Source organism: Enhydra lutris, unplaced genomic scaffold (assembly GCF_002288905.1).
Source record: "Enhydra lutris kenyoni isolate GAN:26980312 unplaced genomic scaffold, ASM228890v2 scaffoldscaffold27, whole genome shotgun sequence".
In the NCBI taxonomy this organism is placed as follows: Eukaryota; Metazoa; Chordata; class Mammalia; order Carnivora; family Mustelidae; genus Enhydra; species Enhydra lutris.
In genome coordinates, this window is record NW_019154111.1 from 934,845 (window position 1) to 949,517 (window position 14,673).

At 37.6% G+C, this 14,673-nt stretch overlaps 1 protein-coding gene across 1 annotated transcript; it reads right to left on the reverse strand.

The window, feature by feature from the left end:
* Window positions 1–11,004: 11,004 nt before the first annotated feature.
* On the reverse strand, window positions 11,005–14,470 carry LOC111152014 (olfactory receptor 13). Its single transcript, XM_022510283.1, has 2 exons — window positions 14,425–14,470; window positions 11,005–11,951 (listed from the first exon to the last, which is right to left on the reverse strand). Exons 1-2 carry the CDS (start codon window positions 14,444–14,446, stop codon window positions 11,005–11,007), a joined length of 969 nt encoding a protein of 322 aa, XP_022365991.1. The 5' UTR covers window positions 14,447–14,470.
* Window positions 14,471–14,673: the final 203 nt, after the last annotated feature.

Here is a 14,673-nt window from a genome sequence, read left to right on the forward strand (position 1 = left end):
AAAGAGAGAACCAGATAGCTATGTGACACAATGATTTTAAAACAACTCTTTTATTTATTGTTTCATAAATTTTTGGTGTGTGCAAAATTATTAAGAAACAACTTTATTTAAGCACTCACTGAATTATAAAGAAGGAAGGGAGGAAAGTAGGAAAGAGAAAGAGAGAGGGAGGGAGAGAGAGAGGAAGGAAGGAAGGAAGGAAAGAAGAAAGAATCATTTACCTATTTAAACAAATTTAAATTAAGAGTCTGTCTTTAAGCTAAATTCTTAATCTGACACCTAGTTTTATAGAAGGGGAATATGTTTCCAGTGATTACCTACATTGAGCCATTGACACTGTGATGGAATAGAAAATAATCATGAAATATGGATTGTCTCAGAGCTACATATGTACAAATGTGTAAGATAATTAATGTACAGGAAAAATAATCAGTAACAGAGGAGCTTTCAGTGAGATTGGTCCTGGAAAAGAAATTAATTTTAATTATTTCAGCTGAAATCATGGTTGAGTTACTCTCAGAATCTAAATTCCATGTTCATGGATTAGAACTGATATTCTTAAAATGTCCATACTACTCAAAACCATCTGTAGATTCAATGCAATCCCTGTCAAGAATCCAACAACATTTTTATTGAAGTAGAAAAAAAATTCAAAAATTTAAGGGGCCCCCAAAGACCTTGTATTGTCAAAGCAATTCTGAGAAAAAAGAAAGCAAGATTTCAAGCTATATATTAAAGCTATAGTAGTCAAAGTAATATTATGCTGGCATAAAAACAGACACACAGACCAGTGAAAAAGAATCAAGAGCCCAGAAATAAACTCACACAAATATGATCTACTAATATTTGACAAAGGAGTCAAGAGTACTCCATGGAGAAAAGACATTCTCTTCAACAAATAGAGCTAGAATAATAGGATATTTGCATATAAAAGAATGAAATTAGACCCCTGTTCACAAAAATTAACTCAAAATGGAAGAAAGATCTAAACATAAGACCAAAACCCATAAAACTCCTGGGAGAAAACATAGGAGAAAAGCTCCTTGACATGCACTTTAGCAATGATTTTTTAATTTCTTAAAAAAGATTTATTTACTTATTTTACAGAAAGAGTGTGCAAGTAGGGGAAGGGGCAGAAGGAGAGGGAGAGAGTCTCAAGCAGATTCCTGGCTGAGCGTGGAGCCTAGTGCAGGGCTCAGTCTCGGACCCTGGGATCATGAGTCTAGCGCATAATATACTAAGCCACCCAGGCACCCCAGCAATGATTTTTAAATATGACACTTAAAGCACAAGCAACGAAATATACATAAATAAGTGGGATTATATCAGACTAAAAACTTCTGTAGAGCAAAAGAAATGATCAACAAAATGAAAAGAATCTATGAAAAGGGAAAAAATATTTGATGAGGGGTTAGTATCCAAAATATATGAAGAACTAATACATCTCAGTAGCAAAAACAAGAAAACCTAAACAAATCCTCCCAAATAATCATATCAAAATGGGCAAAGAAGCTGAATAGACATTTTTTTTAAAGATGACGTACAGTTAGCCAACAAATACATGGAAAAGTATTCAGTATCGCTAATCATAAGAGAAATGCAGATCAAACCCACTGTAAGCTAGCTCATCACACCTGTCAGAATGGCTGGCATCAAAAAGACAGGAGTTAACAAAGGAGGAGGAAAGGGAGCCCTTGTGCATTGTTGGTGGGAATGTAACTCGGTGCATCCACTAAAGAAGACAGCATGGAAGTTACCTAAAAAATTAAAGATAGTATTACCATACGACATGGCAGCTTCACTTCTGGGAATGGACCTGAAAGAGGACACTATGAAGAAGAACTATTTGCAGCCTCATACTCAATAGGAGAGCTTTAGGCTGAGTCAAATAAATCAGACAGAGAATGCAAATACTGTATGATCTTACTTATACATGGGATCTAAAACGAACGAACAAACAAGCAAAACCAAACTCGCAGGGAGTTTGATCTGTCTAATCTGTGATTACCAGAGGAGGCAGGTGGGTGGAGAGGGAATCAGATGAAGGTGGTCGAACGTTCTGATTTCAAGTTAACAAAACAAGTACTGGGATGTCAGGTACAACATGATGACTAGAGTTAACAATGACGTATGGTATAGTTGAAAGTTGTCACCAGAGTAAACGCTAAGAGTTCTCATTCCAAAATGGAAGATTTGCTTTTTTTTTTTTTAAGATTTATTTATTTATTTATTTATTTGACACAGAGAGAGAGAGAGGTCACAAGTAGGCAGAGAGAGAGGGGGAAGCAGGCTCTCCACTGAGCAGAAAGCCCGATGTGGGGCTCGATCCCAGGACCCTGAGATCATGACCCGAGCCAAAGGCAGAGGCTTAACCCGCTGAGCCACCCAGGCACCCCAGAAGATTTGCTTTTTTATTTCATTTTTTATCTATATGACATGATAAATGTTAATTAGATTTACTGTGGTAATCATTTCATAATACTTGTAAGTCAAATCCTTGTGCTTGTACACTTTACTTTTTATTTATTTGAGAGAGAGAGAGAGAGAATGAGGGAGAAAGAGCACAAGCAGGAGGAGGAGCAGAGGGAGAAGCAGACTCCCAGGGCAGGGCTTGATCCCAGGACCCTGGGCTTATGATCTGAGCTGAAGGCAGACACTTAACCGACTAAGCCACCCAGGCACTACTTGACTTGTACACTTTAAATTTATATAGTGCTGTATTTCAATTTTATCTCAGTAACGCTGGAAAAAAAATTTTTTTTAAAGGTCATAGCCTGGGGGGTCTGGGGGGTTCAGTGGGTTAAGCCTCTGCCTTCAGCTCAGGTCATGATCTCAAGGTACTGGGATCGAGCCCCGCATCGGGCTCTCTGCTCAGCGGGGAGCCTGCTTCCCCCTCTTTCTCCACCTGCCTCTCTGCCTATTTGTGATCTCTCAATCTCTCTCTGTCAAATAAATAAATAAAATCTTAAAAAAAAAATAAAAGGTCATAGCCTGGAATGACTAGGGAGAGGAAATATAATCATCTTGCTGTTAGTTCAATCTTTCATATTTGTAACATGCATTTTAACAGAGACCCAAAACATAAGAAGTTCTATTCAAACCAAAAACTAGTGACTGACTGCAGCACACTTCATAAATTGCTAACAGAAACAAACTATCGACACATTGGTAATTCAGTTTGCCTACTGAGAAATGGACATACCAACAAGTTAGTGTCAAAATACTTGGCCTATAAGTTTTATCATCGATTTAATAAACGAGAAAGTACCAGGAAATATTTGATTGGAGAGTTTTGGGAGCCTCCACAAGTCCAGCCAAGGTGCTTTGATACGATCTCAGAGTGGGAGGATGTGACAGTGAGCCAAGTGTAGTCAGATGTGTGGGCTACCTGTCTGGAGACAGGCGGTGGGAGAAAGAATGGGGATGATCAATATGGAGCATAGACACAAGGTCAGAGGGGCAGCATTTGCCTGTGTATCTTTAATGCCTTTTAGGGACAGAAGCCCGACCAACTGTCACCGTGACCCAGCCTAGATGGACAGCATGGGTGACCAGCACTCCTATTCGGAAAGATCTCTGATTAGCCTCTCTTGCTTTAATTTCATGTTCACCAATCAAAACATTAGGCAATAAATTATGTTTTTCAGTAGATATTTCCACAAAGAAGGACTGTGTTGATCAGCAAAGGTCTTTGTCTGTTATATAGCCTCATCTTGAGTTTTAATGATACAAACATTTAGATCCTTTAGCTTATGCACTGTCCCACTGTGCTGCAGATTCCAAGATGCAGTTCCTGAACAGAATTTCCAAAGCTGGATCTACAAGTGAGGACCAGATCCCAGACCTGGGTCACCTCACTGAAGTAAGACCCAGGAAAAGAAACCGAACCCTTCCTAACAGAACAGATGAGATGTCTGTTTTCTTATAAGCATTATTGATAAATTATCAAATCATCTGGATATAAAAGTAATTTTATATATAATATATTAAAATATATTGTTATATATAACAATATATTGTTATATATATATTAAAATATATAAAACAATATATTAAAAATTCCTCATATGTGACTAGGGTTTATTTGATTTTAGGTTAATATTAACAATTTCTGTGCTTAACAAACCTAAGTTTATTTTTTAAATACACAGGCATAGGAAAATATTTGGCTGTGAGAAACATATATTATAGTAATTTCTTTTTCTAATTTTCCTTTATTCTCTCAACATGAAAACCTAAATGAAAAAAGAAATAGAGTATAAACCATGGTTTTCTGACAGCTAAATTTAAAGACAAAAAGGAGGCCGGAGTACATTAATATTCTTTCAATACAGTAGTTCTGTTTCAAATTTTATTTCTTTTAAAGTGGTGGAATAGGCTTGTTAATTTTTATATCCTTGCAGTTAATAAACGTTTGTCAAAGGGACAAATAAATGAGTACAAATGAATAAATGTCTAACTATTGATTTCTTTATATTAGATTTGATTTCGTTTAAAATTTATAAAATACCATATTCATGCCAAGTTCAGCCTATTCCTTCCAAAGGAAGTAAAGTATAGCAAGCAATTCGGAAGAATTGCACCCCTGGAGATATGTATTAAAACTGATTGTTAAAAATTTGATAAAACTAACTGAAAGATTTGCAAAGTATTTTAAATAATTAAATTATACTTAATAATTAAATATACTTCTCTTTTATCTATTTTTTATTTTATTTGATATCTATCTGACTTGTATCAGTTAAAAACAGTCAAATGAGATGCAAACAGATTAAATTTCATCTGGGCTGATTGGGAGTTTAGGTGGTGGCTCAACACTGTGAGGTGTTCCAGGTCTAAATATCACCTTTGGGCACAAGAGGCACATGAATTTATCTATGCACAATTTCAGCATTTCAAAAGTGGTACACTATTGTCTGGTTAATAAATAATCAGACAAAACTAAGTTCTAAAATAAATATCTAAGAAGGAAATCATGTCCTATACAAACATCAGAACTCAATAGAACCTATGTTTTAAAAAGTACAACTTTTGGGGTGGTGAGCCGGCAAGTTCTCTTCTAAAGTGGTGGACTTGGGTAAAGCTGAATTCCTGAAATAATCACCTATTGTGAATTCATAGCTCTGCTGAACTGAAGGGCTGCTTAAGTACAAGTAGCAAGGAAAAACTGGAAACATTCATTTAATTGCTTATATAGTTATAAGTCAAGATTTTGCCAAGTCGTCTTATGGAATAAGGGTTGATAGGATAAGTGATTTTTCTGGATAGAAGAACTACTGTGAATCGTAAAGAACTGAGTGAGTTTCATGTAATGATAACCTATTTGAGAATCTGTTAAAGGTTAATAGAAAAAGATATACATTAAACATAAAAATACTATAGAAAGAAAATTTAAGGTATTATTGCCTAGGTCGTCCTCCTCCCATCTCCCATGCCATCATATAACACTTTGGTCCCCTTTCTATACTTTTCCCATCTCCACTGCAAAAACAAATCTTCTAAGCTATGAAAAATCTAACATTTACACATATTTACTGAATACATTCTAGCTGTCCTTAATGTTAAGCTTAATGAGAGATAAGCATATCACATAGATTTAGTATCCATTTGGCTTCCTATTCCATTGCGATATGTATCTCATAGATTTAGTATGAACTATGCCTATGCTGACAATAAGTAAATGCATAATTTATACAATAACCAACATGTTAATTTTCCTGATATCATTCTGTAATATAACCTATTGTCATTTTCTTTGGCTAGGAAGATTATTCCATATGTTCTATCTACATCTAACAATCTATCTATCTATCAATCATCTATCATCTATCTATCATTTTGAGAATGAGAGAGAGAGAAAACGTGAATGGGACAGAGGGAGAGGGAGAGAGAGAGAATCTTAAGCAGGCACCCATCCAAGTGCAGAGCCTGGTTCAGGGATCAGTCTCATGATCCTGAAATCATGATCTGAGCCAAAATCAAGAGTCAGACACAACTGGCTGAATCACCCAGGTACCCCTCCTTATGTTCTATATAAATCCATGACACAGAAATGTCTTACTCCTTTTGTTGTGCCATCTTTTTCAAGTGTATGTCTATCACAAGGATATTTCTCCACCAATGAAACAAATCAACAAATCCTAAATGATTATATAAATTGTCTATAAAATGTGCATCTTAATTTCCCCTGAAACTATTCCTATAGAATGTAAAAGAGGAGCATATAGGTTTAGGATTAACAAAGAATAATTATTTCTCTTTCTAACACTTAAATAAAGATTGGCAGAAACAGAGTGATATTCCACAAAAGGGTAGCTCCTACCCCATCTAACAGACATTAATGATAAATACAGTGTAACCCGGTTCACTCCCACATTTGGACTCAAGGACCTCAGAAAGGAAAAGCACCTAAAGGTTGGGCAGGATCCTGCTTTCTGGGAGCTTCTGTGGGAACTGCAGAACCCTCACTCTCTGCTTGATCAAAAATGTGGCAGAATCCTCAGAAAAGGAACTTTTATTCTCTGATGGCCTCAGCCTAGTCAGTAGCTCCTGAGGGCTCACTGGAGGGGTGAGCTGTGAGATACGGGCAAGCCCACCTCCACTGGGAAGGAGGGACAAAGCCGTTCTCTATCTCTGCTCTCATCCCCAGCAGGACCCGTGATTAGACAACACAGCCAGCCACAGAGCACACCTCTGAGACAACATCAGTCATTACAGTCCCCGAGTACTTGGCATTATTGGAGTTCATGAACCCCAGCCCTGTCCCAATTCCCAAACGGGCAGATGGTTCAGGTGAACCTGTAAGGAAGCAGAGCCAGTGTGATGGTGAAGCAGCTCCAGGCCTTCCCCTCGGTCCTTCTGCTTCTCCCCACTGCCATCTGGGCCCCTTGTGGAGCAGCAGAAGCCAGAAGAAAGGACCCTGAAAAATCAGCTGATTGCAAGCAACAAGTGAGGGTGCGGAGATGCTGGAGAAAACAGGTTATGGAGTCCAAGGAGAGCCAAGGTGTCCCAGTGGGGCTTATTAGAACATGCCTGAGGAAGAGTTTTGTAGGGCACAAACCACCCAGGTAGGTCAACCTTGGAAGCATTCTCTAATCTCTGCTCTGAAATGAGGAGATTCCAGGTCCAGTCCCTCAGGGAAGGGGAGGAGAGAACCTTCTCTAAGGCAGCTTCCCCTTCAAGCTTCCTGGGAGCTACCTATGATCTTGTCATATTTATTTATATTCCACTGTTTTCTTATACTGGATGTAAGGAGGCCAAGATGTTATTTGGGAAATCTCTTATCAGTCAATCATGTGATTTACAAAGCAATTAGTTCATTACAGTGTCTTGCTGGGGTTATCATGAACACTTGAGGAAAACTGGTCACAGTTATCAAGTTTGGAGAACACATCCACTCTGGGAAAAAACACACATTCAGGGACACCAGAAAAATGGCTCTTAATCATGTGAAAATCCTGGTGCACACTAGGCAATCTATAAATACCGGGACCTTATTTTTTATATGTTTCAGGTGACTTGCAGAAAATGTGGAAATCTGGAAACTGACATATAAAAAATAGCAAACTGAAATCTTGAAAACAATAGGATATAGTTCTTTAGTTTATCTACGGCATGACCATCTGTTATACAAAAGTAAAAACTTTGAACTAAGACAATAAGAAAATTAAATATAAATGTTTATGACGCCAAACTTTAACTCTGGGAAATGCATCATCTCAAAATTACACGCATTGCTTTAACTTGTGGACAACTTCTAAACGTGGTCAGAGGAGGGGCAACTGGCTAGCTCAGTCTGTAGGGTATAGGAGGAATCTTTATTTTGGGGTCATGAGCTCAAGCCCCATGTTGGGTGTAGAGCTTACCTTTAAAAAAAAGTGGTCAGGGGCACCTGGGTGGCTCAGTGGGTTAAGCCTCTGCCTTCGGCTCAGGTCATGATCCCAGGGTCCTGGGATCGAGCCCCGCATCGTGCTCTCTGCTCAGTGGGAAGCCTGCTTCCCTTCCTCTCTCTCTGCCTGCCTCTCTGCCTACTTGTGATCTCTGTCTGTCAAATAAATAAATAAAAATCTTTTAAAAAAAAGTGGTCAGAGTAAAACATAAACATATATAAAACATAAAAGTATAGAAAGGAAAAGAATACATAGTTAACTCATAAATACAATACACATATTTTCAAATATTTACATTATCTGTCAGCATTGAGCATTTTCAGTAAACACTGACCTTATTTGAGCCACATTTATAACTTGTGATTATAGCAAGGTCAACCAGAATTTGGACATAATTTCCATTTGGAAGTAGAGTAAAAACATTTAAACACTTTCCAAAGTAAATTCCTTAATAATTGTTTTGCAAAATGTTCGCTTTTTTTTAAAAAGATTTTATTTATTTATTTGACAGACAGAGATCACAAGTAGGCAGAGAGGCAGGCAGAGAGAGGAGGAAGCAGGCTCCCTGCTGAGCAGAGAGCCTGATGTGGGGCTCGATCCCAGGACCCTGAGATCATGACCTGAGCCGCAGGAGGAGGCTTAACCCATTGAGCCACCCAGGCGCTCCCAAAACGTTGGCTTTTAATTGATGAAATAAGTATCTGAGTCAAGCATGAACGTATCTTCAGAAAGTTGTAACACATGTAACTGATGGAAAATAACAATTGTTACTATTAACGTTGCACTGGGAATCTTGGAAACTGGGGAAACGAAGAGGCAGAATTTGTTAAAGTTGATTTTTATTGTGTTTATTATTATTTATATCCAAGGTATAGAAATTTAAGTAACAGACATCTAGGTTCATTATGAGAATTGTGACCTACTGGGGGGAATTTTTCTGCAGTTTTAAAGAAATACCCTTCTAAATTATTCAATTCCATTTTCTCTGACTCTAGGCACTTTGAGTCGTATATCTTTTTTATTCATTTCTCAGATTTTTGAAAAGAGAACTGAGCTATCTTGAATAAAAGGTATCTTGAATAGCTATCTTGAATAAAAGTTTCTCTGGGGAGAAACGTCCTTCATTATAAAGGTTGAAATTGGTATCTAGGTTGACCATGATTATTTTGTGAGTTTTGTGAAGGTCATTAAATTCTGACCATTCTGACCTATTCCAGGTTAACTGATACAAAGCTAGTTTATGAACCTACCAAACTAATGACCAGGACTTAAGCCCCTAGGGTTTTTTTTTTTTTTTAAAGAGAAGTTGATTTGACTTTCCTTTTTACCCCTTTTCTAGGATCCATTGAGCCACTGAAGACCGTCCATGTGTTCCTTAGTGCTCACTGAACCCTTTTTCTTTTGTGATTGCAGTAGTGCATATGGCATTCCTTATAGACTATCAGGAAATTCCTGGGTGTGAGGCTATCATTTGAGATTTGTTCATTTCAGGAATAACCAACATATAATAAACCATGCACTTTCCTTATTTTTTTCCTATTTAATCTTCAATGGATCAACTATCTCCTTGGGCATTCTATCCCTTATTCATTTCTTTTTTATCCATCATTCATTGTGTACCTTTCCTGTGACCATTCTCTTACAGAACTTCTCCCATATCTATTTTCTGAACACAACAGTGGAGAAATATTTCCAAAGCTTATATACTACATAGGTAGTGGCTTTGGCAAATCCTTCCAGATTTCTGTGTGATACTTGGTTCTATCTTTCAAACCAAGGAGACAAAAAAAAAAAAAAAAAAAAAATTGAGTGTAATGGGTAAATAGGGAAACGTATGCATTTTTAAAACTCAGCTATAGAAGATTGTGAAATTGAATGAAATTAGCCCATGAAATGTATCTAGGAATGCTGATCCAAGATGAAGCAGAGGGTTGGATTATCCCCAGGTGACCTAGCAGTGAAGAGCAGAGACATTGACCCTCACTTCCTTTACCCAAAGAGAGCACACATTCTCACGGGCTGATTCAGGGTACTCTGCTTAGACCTACATCCTCTTCAGAGGCTTACCTTGTGGAAAAAAAATAATTTTGCTCTAGAAGATGGTTACAGGAAGTGTTCACAATGAGTCAATCAAGATCAAGATTTCCTGTTCCAGGAAACTGTTGGTGTTATAAAAAAATTTTTTTTATGTGATCAAATAAATTTGGAAAATATTGGTTAGAAATTGGAATAAAAATCTTCTTTACCATAGAAATGTTTAGTCTTCCCTAGGCTAATATGAATTGTGAGCTCTAAAGTAAGGCATTTGCAATAATTTTCAAACTTACTTGGCCATAGAATTTAAAGCCCTTGAGAAGCTAGTGTTTTGAGAAAAACATTTTGGGATGCATGAGGCTAGATTATAGCTTGAAGAAGGTATTAAAAGGGTATTATTCTAGACCTGCAGCTTCCAAATCCTGGTTCATGGACTAGCTGCATCACAATTTGCTATTGGTAATATTTGAAGATACAGATCTCTAGGATACATCCCACTTCTATTGAATTAGGGATCTAAGTGGTGTCCAGAAGATGGCTCAATTTTTAAAATTTTTTAATTTAAATTCAATTTAGTTAACTTATAGTGTATTATTAGTTTCAGGGGTAGAATTTAGTGATTCATTAGTTGCATATAACACCCAGTGTTCATTACATCAACTGCCCTCCCTAATGCCCATCTCCCAGTTACCCCATTTCTCCACCCACCTCCCCTCCAGCCACCCTCAATTTGTTTCCTAGATTTAAGAGTCTCTTATGGGGGCACCTGGGTGGCTCAGTAGGTTAAAGCCTCTGCCTTCGGCTCAGGTCGTGATCCCAGGGTCCTGGGATCGAGCCCCGCATTGGGCTCTCTGCTCAGCGGGGAGCCTCCTTCCCCCTCTCTCTCTGCCTGACTCTCTGCCTACTTGTGATCTCTGTCTAATAAATAAAATCTTAGAAAGAAAAAAAAAAGAGTCTCTTATGGTTTGCTTCCCTGTTTTCATCTTATTTTGTCTCAGATAATTCTCATGCTAAGTTGGAGTTGGAATTTCTTGAGATAATATCTTCCTAGGTCACTATCAACCCTGATGCTATAATATTTTCATAAGTCTCTCTCAATTCCCAGCACTCTCTTCAAGGCATTCTTCACTTCTAAGTTCCTGAGACTATAGATAAGAGGGTTGAGCATGGGATTGAAAAGGCTGTGAAACAGGAGGAGATATTTCTTCTGCTCTTTGGGGTTCCCATATCTGGGCCCAACATACATTATAATGGCTGTGCCATAAAAGAGTCCAACCACACAGAGATGGGATGAGCAAGTGGAGAAGGCTTTTCTTTGACCTTCCCCAGACTGGATTCTAAGGATGGCACAGAGGATGCATATATATGAGATTACAATTGAGGTGAAGGGTCCCACTAGCACAGAAATTGCTCCAGCCAATACCACAATCTCATTGATGTGTGTATCTGCACAGGCTAGTTTGAGAACAGCCATGATTTCACAGAAAAAGTGATTGATTTTCTGGAATCTACAGAAGGGTAAAGGTAGAAGTAACATGAGATGGATCAAAGACAGGAGGACTCCAATGGTCCAAGAAGTCAACACCAGGGTGATGCAGATTCTCCAGTTCATAATGGCAGAATACCGGAGGGGGCTGCAGATGGCCACATACCGATCATAAGACATCACCACCAGGAGAAGACATTCTGTGACAGCAAATGTCAAAAAGAGAAAGGTCTGTGTCAAGCAGCCAGCAAAGGAGATGGGCTTGTCTGGCTTCAAGAGGTTCACCAGCATCTGGGGCACAGTGTTGCAGGCATAGGCTATGTCAACGATGGCCAGGTGGGAGAGAAAGAAGTACATGGGGGTGTGCAGTCTGGAGTCCAGTGAGATGAGCCCCAAGATGACCCCATTCCCTAGCAGGGTGCAGGCATAGAACAGGGAGAAGAGTCCAAAGAGAAGAATTTGAATCCTCAGACCAAGGGGAAATCCCAGTAGGATGAACTCTGTGATAGATGTTATATTGTCTACCATATCCCTATGACAGAATAAAGGGTTAATATTTATATTTAAAAGAAATCTTTAAAAATAGATTTATGTTAACTTGTTTGAAACCTCTTTATAGGATAGAAAAGTGTTCAGAAACATTTTCAGTAAATTTTTGTATATTTTAATGAATATTTAAAGACTCCTGTAGTCCCGAAATAAATTTAAAAATAGATATACACACAGACAAATACATGTTTCCTTTGTTGTTGTTAACGTTTTTGGCAGAGGTTAAATGTTCAAAATAAATATTTTGTCACGTGTTAATCAAATACATGGTTTTTGTTTCATTCAGTGAGCGTTCTTCAAATAAATTCTGCCTTTGCTTATAGTAGTCAGAATTATTCTGTTTTTTTTTTTCCCTTTTAAACTGACTCCTAACTGATACACATGCCCAACTCTTTAAATTGCAGTAAGTCTAATCTTGAATTGGAAGGGATCATTAAGGATAGAATATATTAAGGTTAGATATACCATTGACCATATTCATCATTAGCCATTAACCTCTCCCTTGCCTGTTGGAAACACACTTTCCACTCTTGCATCTATTGTCACCTCCACAACTAATATCTTAGCAAATCTCATCTTAGTCAAGTATAAAGATTTATTTTCAGCCTAAAATATCACTTTTCTTATTTAGATTTCCGTAATATTTAGATGAACATTTACATGACTGACTGAATAGATTTGTATTGTTGTTTATCTGAACATAAAAACAGAATTAGTAACTTTTAAAATTTTGAATCAATATTGATAAATACTCTAGAAATATCCAGTTTTAGATACTGTCTCTGCAGGTGATAATAGCTACTGTGGAACGATCTTGCAGAAGGGGTCTCTGAAGTCCTTGAGAGACTGAACTAAATCATCTTTCTTACTCTATGATTCCACAGTTAAAATGTAAGGACAGACATGATACTGCCCATCTCATTTAAACTTCATTCTCATTCTTTATGCAAGATAATGTTGTCTCGGAGACAGCAAGGATAAGCAATAAATCCTTACTTTAAATGGCTACAAAATTATAAGCCTGCTTGAAAATGATCCTATTTGAACCAAAACTCTCTTATTACCATTCCAATAATAAGTATCATGTGCAGGATGTTGGAAAAAATTTTCGGTATTTACTGATCTCCTGTGATGTACCTACGATTGTTCTGTGGGTAGAGCTATCATGATAGGAGCTCTGAGCTCCTACTCACTGCTGGGACTCTGGCCTCACACTACTGTGCAAACTAAATAGATAAGTATTCGTACACTTGTTCAATAACTCCGGATAGTCTTCCTTTATATTTAGATATTTGACTTCCCTCTGTGAGTGACATTTTAAATCTAGTTTTTAAATAAAGAAGTGCTTTTTTTTGTTTAATATTAAATATCTATGAGAAAGTCATTTGCACATACTTCCTCCTTACCTTAAAAATAGCTACCAGTCAAAAATAGCCATTAATATATTGACTGTATTAATATATTGAAGTTTAATAATATATTTTACTCAGAATATCTTATTATTTAAACTATCAATGAGCAAACTTTAAGCATTTATAACAATGTACTTTTGCATGATATTAAATTGTGATGGTAAAAGCTAATAGGCAAAGAAAATGATGTTAAAATATATTTGACCAGAACTCACAAAGGCGATTAGGAAACCTGTGTGTCTAGAGATGATTGTTGTAGAAAGACCCCAATAAATCTTCATGCAGAAAAGGCAAACATATCTAGTGTGGCTGAAGTTACTGATGGTGCTAGAAGCCTTGTTGCTCATCTGTTGAACTTGCTCTTTAAGTTGCCTTTAAGAGAAGGCTCTATTAGTTTATCATCTCCACAAGGTACCTTACCAATTGCCATGAGAGCTCTCTGTAGGGTATATGACAGTAGGTCTCCTTTGTACCAGCATGCTCCCTACAGAGACATGAAGATCCCAACCACTGTTATCCTCCTGAGAGGGGAGAAGATGGGCAGTCCCTGTCTATTTCTCTCTTTCAGGAAGCCAGAGAGATAGTGAGAACTTTAGAAGTTAAGGTAAAAACAGGTAGTCCCTTCATAACTAAAAAAATACACACATATAAAGCCATATTCTGGTACCACATGGATATTACAGCTACCCAAATACTTGATACAGTTTCATGAATTTTTATGTTGTTCCAGGTCCTAAACATTCAGGAGACACTTGGGAGATTCAAAGATGCATGCCTGGTTATTCTTTTGGTGTTTTTTTTTTTTTAAGATTTTATTTATTTATTTGAGAGAGAGAGAGAATGAGAGAGAGCACGAGAGGAGAGAGGACAGCAGGAGAGGCAGACTCCCTGGCAAGCAGAGAGCCTGATGTGGGACTCGATCCCGGGACTCCAGGATCATGACCTGAGCTGAAGGCAGTCGCTCAACCAACTGAGCCACCCAGGCACCCCCTGGTTATTCTTTGATAGTGAAATAGAAACTTGACATTAATTTCAGCAGCCTTATTTCCTTTAGTGTAGTCTAATTTTCCAACCATCCTAAAGGTGGTAGGAAAATGAACTTGAATTCAAAGGTCTTAATCGTTACATCATTTTAGATAGCAACTCAGATCCTACATCCTTGAGCATAGATCTAGAGATGTGTGGGCATGCTGGGAATTGATGTTAGTCATGCCCTGGTATTTGTTGACCTGTCTGGAAGAACAGATGAGCTCAAGGTCTAAACAAAGTTTACTTTAGAAAATGTTCCCTTTTTGGTAACTTC

Bases quoted from the DNA above. Each gene is read 5' to 3' on its own strand.
- LOC111152014 (XM_022510283.1), bottom strand. From the start codon at position 14,446: ATGGTTGGAAAATTAGACTACA. The intron at 11,952-14,424 runs CTAAAGGAAATA...TTAACCCTTTAT, and splicing joins GGTTGGAAAATTAGACTACA to TCTGTCATAGGGATATGGTA.